Genomic DNA, 6,697 nt, shown 5'->3' with positions numbered 1-6,697 from the left:
ATAAAACCCAAAAATGATTTTTAATTTCTTGGTAGTTTATTGCACTTTTTTGCAATTTGTGTAGTTATTATGCACTTAATGCATACATATTATTAAAGTTTGGGCTATAACAGTTGTATTGATGTATAGCAACTTGAAATGCTCCCAAAAATGGCACTACAGCATGTAAAAATATAAAGATAAGCTCTGGCAGACTTGGTTCTATGGTAGGTCTTAAAGGGTTAAATATATCATGTAGCAGAATCTTTGTTTTCAGGTGTTTGAGAGTTGTTTTGAGGCTCCCATGTAGCCACTCTTGAGAGAAGATGCAAAGAGGAGAAAAACTTGCAAATGGCCACCCTAAATACCCTTTGTCATGACTGGATTCACCTGTGTATGTAGGTCAAGGGTCAATGAGCTTACCAAACAAATTTTATGTTCCAAAAATTGGTGCTAAAGGTATTCTAATCAATAAAACCACAAGGGTGCCCAAATTTATACACCTGCCTAATTTAGTTTAAGTAACTATTGCACACTTTCTGTAAATCCTATAAATTTCATTTCACTTCTCAAATATCATTGTGTTTATCTGCTATATGATATATTTAAATGAAATTGCTAATCCAAACAACCAATGATTTATGAAAGAAAATCATGAAAATTATCAGGGGTGCCTCACTGTATGTCTCATTTGACTATAAAACATTTGGCTTGTCCATATAGGCGGCTGAAAATTTTAGTTGAGGTTGAAGGTTTACATTTTGGAGCAAGGGCTTCTTCCTTTTTGGTAACCTCTTAGTCCATGGTGATGTAAAAGTTGTGTCATGGTTCACTTTGTGGCAGCCAGGAGGAAGGACCCAAATGCAGCTTTATTTGCTGGAAAAACATGAACACCAAATGCAGGAAACAAAACATAAAACTAGAAGCAAGGAAACACAGACTCTAGAGGGTACAACGTGACAACAAGCAGGGAAAGACAGGACTAAAATACACAGAACCAGAACCTACCCACATGCCAAAATTGGTATGGCCCGGATCTGGCCCACACAATGTGCTTACACATGGCCCACATACCGCAAAAAAAGACAGCCCTTTGGTGGCCCAGATCAGGTTTGCCAGATGTAATCCACACATGGGGCAGCACAAGGCCAGTTGCAGACACACTGGTGGTTCTCTGCAAACCTGATCTGGCCAAAGGGCCATCATTTTTTGCGGTATGTGAGCCATGTGCAGCCACGGGCCAGTTGCAGACACACTGCTGGCCCTGTGCTGGCCCAGAACAGTTTCAGCTCTGGCCCCAGATGTCAGCCTAATGTGTATCTTAATCAAGCCATGTAATAACAACGTGTGCCGGAACATAACAGTGCAAAAGTAACATGATGAAACTCTGTTCAGACAGTGAATGGACTGATTCTTATATAGCACTTTTCTACTCTCCCGGATTACTTGAAGTGCTCTATACAACATGCCACATTCACTCAATCACACACTTTCTCTAAACTGAGTGCTTCCTAACTACATTCATTCAGACTGGAGGAGCCAGGGATCAAAATGTGTACACTCACAAACCTGTCAAGCCTGCATTTGAAACATTGGCTACCATAGCAGTATAGTATTGTAACATAGCATTTGGATCTTCTAACTAAAATAGGAGAATAGGAACATAAATAGTGCCATCATTTACAGACCTGACCCACATCTGGTTGACATACACCCTGCCATGACACCAGTCAGTCAGAAGTGCCAGCTTGATGCCGGATCCGGGGAAGACCTGTTTTTTATGAGCCTGGGCCAGTTAAACCAAACCACAATTGGCCAGATGTGGCATGCTATCACATAAACAGTGGCATCTGCGCCAGCCCTGACCCATATCTGGATGACATACCACTTACCATAGAAAAGACTAAAGAACTAAGGAGCTAGGAATACTTGAGACAGTTGCTGGAGCTGATTATTTTGAAATCTTCAGTTGTTCCTCCATGTCTCAAAGGGACCATGGCAATTTATGCAGATCTACAGTTCTCCTTCTTAGATCTTCACTGAGATCCTTGGACTTTCCTATTGTTTTGACTATTGGTCAAATCATTCATCATGCTGACAAAGAGAAACTACCAGTTGTGGTAAATCATAATCACTAATGAGAAGTTAATAAGCTTTGGCTAAAAGAAGGTTAAAAGACACTGAAGAATCTGCAGTACCACTTATTTAAAGATTAAAACGTGCATGCATATATCTGAGCCTGTATGTATACTTTTTACCCTGCGTGGATTAGAGAAAATCCAACACCAACCCAAAATTATGCAACCAATTCTCATGTTTTAATTTTTAGGATTTGAAAATCAACATGACATTCATGACTATGATGAGTGTAAGTAAACTTCCAAACACAACTCTACATACATACATTATATCCCCCAAGGATCATCAGCAGCAATACTTCACTTGTTAAGATCGCTTGTTAAGATTTTTTATTTTCTTCTGCCTGTTTGCTCCATTTTTGCCATAGTTAACAAACTGACAAAGACTTTTCAATATCTGAAAAAAAAAAAAACATTTTGCAACACAGTAGTCGTATCAAGGGCAGACATAGTTTCAGGAAAAAGAAACATCCTTCTATGTTCCTCTAAGTGCTTCTATATATGTGAGTGTGTCTGCTTGTGTGCCTGTCTCCTGCTGGTAAATATCCTTGCACAAGTGCTGTCTCCAGCCTCTCTTTTTTGCTCTCATCTTGTCTCTGCAACATTAACCTCTGCACCTCTTTTCTCCGTCATCCTCTGTCTAATTCCCTCTCACAAGTCGCAGATCTGCAGACTTTCTCTGTACTCCACGCCCACGCCTCAAGTGTCGGTACAATGCGCCTCTGCTTAGGTGTTAAGTGTTTCGCCATGCTGAGGTCACTGGAGAGGGGGGTGATGGTGGTAGCGGTGGGGTGTACATGTGTTACTGGTGACTCACGGATGCTATGGCAACCACAGAAGGAAAAAAAGCCTTAAAAACCATCTGCTGCACCTAAATCAATGTGTATGCGCAGCACGTGAGACTGGACAAGCACAAATTCATGGAAATGGGCACTAATTTGCTTTATTGAATCGACAATGATTCATTCCTTTCACTTATCATGTGAAAATTGTGCTGTTGTTTTAAGACTATTGGTCTCTTTATTGTTGCTACTGCAGGAGCAATGGCGCTTCTGGTATTTCTCACGTTGGGCATGTTACAATCAAAAGAAAATGGCATTTTCACAGTGTCTTACATCTGTCATTTCATGTATCTCCACTTCAAATGGGATTTTGGTGTGACCTCATACAAAGATGGAATATTCAGAAGCACTATTGCACTACCTTGCGCAACACTGGGATTTGATGAAATGAATAAACTGAAGCAACAAGGCTGAAAGATCCCCAGTTTGAGATTGGGAGGAGACACAAATCCCTGGGAGGTTCTTATATAGTTTTGACCCCTTGTAAAGAAGAGAGGAGCTTTAATTTTAAGCCTAGTTACAAGAAAATATTTTTCTTTAATACAGGTGATGTCTTGCATCCCAATAAATTACCTTGGTTTTCTGCTAAGGGAACCATGAATTAAAAACAAAGAGGTTGGAGTTTGGAAAACAGAGAGCTAAGTATCTTCTGGTGAACTGTGAAGGTTCTTCAGATAAGTCAAGAGACATCATTTGCAGCAAATGAATAAAATAAATAATTCAACTAAAATATTTAATTTATTTAAAATAAATAATTAGAATCTAATTTGTGTAATTTAGATAAAAAACCCAAAAAAACCAAAACATATTATTTATTCTTAATTTTCAGATTTGCTTTTTATCTGCAATTGTCTCAGTCTAATCAGATTGGAGGCTTACTTGTGGTTCTTGGGGTATTTAAATGTAGAAAAAGTGAGGCATAGCCTTCAGCTTCCTGGCCAGCTTTGGAACCAGCTACCAGTTTCCTGTGATTCACTGAATATTTCTTTACTCATCTCTTTTTTCTTTTTCTGTATGTTTATACCTGACTACTGTTTTTAGTCATTGACAGTATTTAAAGTTTTACTCTCTAGTTTCTATATAAGAAACAAGCCAAATAGAGCAGAAATAACAAAGTTCTGCTAAAGTAATTTTTTTTGGCTAAATAAGTGTGATACTGTTACAATCTCTTTTAAATTTGTTGGTCTAATACAAGATTCATTCTCATTGCTGTTCTATTTGTCCTCAGGTCATGGGCTCTTCGGCTCCTTCGAGATGCTGTCATCGTGGAGACGAACCCGTGAGGACCAGCATGTGAAAGAGCGTGTTGCAAGCGTCTTCGAGGATGTTATGTTGCGTTTCTCTGGCTCCACCATGATCCACCTGATGACCTTGGGCCTGGCCGCCTCCCCGCTCACCAACATGGAAGCCGTCCGGCTCTTCTGCCGCACTGCTGCTCTGGCCGTTACCATCAGCTATGTTTACATGTTGTCCTTCTACAGTTCCTGTCTGGTGTTTACAGGCTACCTGGAGACCGGGTACAGACATGGCTGCTTCTGCCGGCGAGTCCCCAAACCAGACCGTCTGGACTCTAAACCGGCTTGGTACAGGTGTTTAATGTACACTCGTTACCAGGAGGAGACCCAAGTGACGAATCCTCCACATGGGATTGGTCACACTCACACACCAAACCCTGACCTTACTCACACGCACACACACCCTCACCCGCATACAACTAACAACCCCGCTGTTCGTGGACATGCTCATGTTGCTAACTCCACTCACCCACACCCACACCCTCACCCACATTCCACAGCAAGCACGGACCCTCATCCTCAGGACTCCCACCTTTTGTTGGGCTGTGTGCGACGTTGCTATGGAGACTGGATCACTAACACTTATGTTAAACCCTTTGTGGTTCTGCTGTATCTGGTTTACATCTCTTTTGGATTGATGGGATTCCTACAGGTGAGACACCTGGTGATTTCTCTTTTACAGAATTATAAAGTCTTTATTCGTGGCATGTAATAAAAATGTTTGTGTCGTCAACAGGTGACCCAGGGTTCTGACCCTAGCGCACTGGTTGCAATGGACACCGCAACAGTATTGTACACCCGAGCCCAGCAGCGTTACTTCAGCTCATACTCTCCTGTGATTGGATTCTACATTTATGAAAGTGCCCCTTACTGGAATGCCTCAGTGCAGCGGGATCTGCTGGAATATGCCAAAGGCTTCCAGAGAATAAGCTGGCTGGAAGCTTACCTGAACTACCTGTCAGATCGCAACCAGTCCACCAGCCAGCCGCGGGAAAATTTCACCCGCACACTGCGCCACGCCTTTCTCCGTGAGCCGCAGTTTGCTCACTTTGCAGATGACATTATATTTGCAGAACGCGGCCAGGGCGAAGAGCCTGATGTGGCAGCTTCTCGCATCTTCTTGGTTGCCAAAACAACGGAGAACAAGCGCGAGGAGATGTCAGTGCTGCTGGACACGCTGCGACGCTTGTCACTGACCTCACGAGTCCGCTTCTTAATCTTTAACCCTTCTTTCGTCTACCTGGACCGCTATGCTGCAGCAGTCAGCTCCCCACTTAGACACTCACTGCTGGCGGTGCTTTTCCTGTTGGGTCTCTCCTCTCTGGCTGTTGTGGAGCCCCTGGTGTCTGTGTGGCTGGGCCTCACACTGCTCTCTGTCCAGTTTGGCGTCCTGGGCTTCATGACCTTATGGGGTGTAGAGCTGGATTGCATGTCTGTGCTATGTTTGATTTCAGCTTTGGGGCACTCAGCAGACTGCAGCGGCCCCCTCCTCTGTGGCTTTGCTGCAGGTCGGGGTGAAAGCAGGACTCGCTGGGTGAGAGTGGCACTGGAGAGACACGGTGTTCCCTCTTTACAGACGCTCATCTGTTACGGTGCTGCCCTGGTACCCGTTGGCTCCATACGCTCCAACCTCACACGCACACTATTTCGCTGCCTCACCCTGACGGCCGCTTGCTCGGCCCTGCACACGTTGGCTTTCCTGCCCACACTCCTCACATTCCTGCCCCCCTCCAAGAGCCGGGGCCATGGACCTGGAGGGGAAGGACAGAGACAGGAGGTGGAGTGTGTTGAAATGAATGACAGCACCAGAGTTGTCGACCAGATCACCACCGTCTGAGCATGGGATGAGAAGAGAGGAAGACAGGTTTCTAGTGCACATGTTACCTGCTTGTTGCTAGTGCTGTGTGGCATGTGAATGAGGTGTTTCCTAAAAAGCTAAGGAGACAATAAATTTAATCCAGGTTGTGATGTAATCACAGAGGAAGTGCCACACTTTTCACCAAAACTTGCTTTAGATTCAGTCACTTTGTTTGGCTACTGCTGTCTGTTCACCATATCAAGTTGCACAACTACAGTGACATGAGGCAATCATCTGTATGACTCGAGTATTTCTACTTTATTGCTGGAAAAATAAAGACAAAATAAAAAAATCAAGATCTTAGCATTGTGATTTGTAATATATCATCTTGTGGAAATATTAGCATTTAACAAAAGTCCCCTTGTATGGGAGTTTTTTCTTCTTCTTTTTTTTTTACTCTAATTTGTTCATTTTCAGCTCAAAATTTCTAATTCTGTTCCTGCTGGTGTAGCTTCACATGATCTACTTTTTCAAAATAATTTTATCTTATTCTGGGTTTTAATGCAGCCTCTCTGTACAACCCTTATCTACAACACGCCATTTTGGGTATGATCCCCTTCCATTTAAGTCAACGTTCTTTTGACT

The 6,697-nt window shown here is 42.9% G+C and overlaps 1 protein-coding gene across 1 annotated transcript in view; it reads left to right on the top strand.

The window, feature by feature from the left end:
* ptchd1 (patched domain containing 1) overlaps positions 1–6,415 on the top strand; it is a 19,467-nt gene extending 13,052 nt beyond the window's left edge. Inside the window, exons 4-5 of the mRNA XM_005730431.1 lie at positions 4,188–4,906; positions 4,991–6,415. Coding sequence (XP_005730488.1) covers positions 4,188–4,906; positions 4,991–6,091 — 1,820 coding nt within the window. The 3' untranslated portion in view covers positions 6,092–6,415. The remainder of the gene's footprint in view (positions 1–4,187; positions 4,907–4,990) is intronic.
* The last annotated feature ends 282 nt before the right edge of the window (positions 6,416–6,697 follow it).

This window comes from Pundamilia nyererei, unplaced genomic scaffold (assembly GCF_000239375.1).
Source record: "Pundamilia nyererei isolate P.nyererei 1_Seehausen unplaced genomic scaffold, PunNye1.0 scaffold00037, whole genome shotgun sequence".
Lineage (NCBI taxonomy): Eukaryota > Metazoa > Chordata > Actinopteri > Cichliformes > Cichlidae > Pundamilia > Pundamilia nyererei.
Note: the sequence above shows the minus strand (reverse complement) of the source record. Positions and strands in the feature narration are given on the sequence as shown.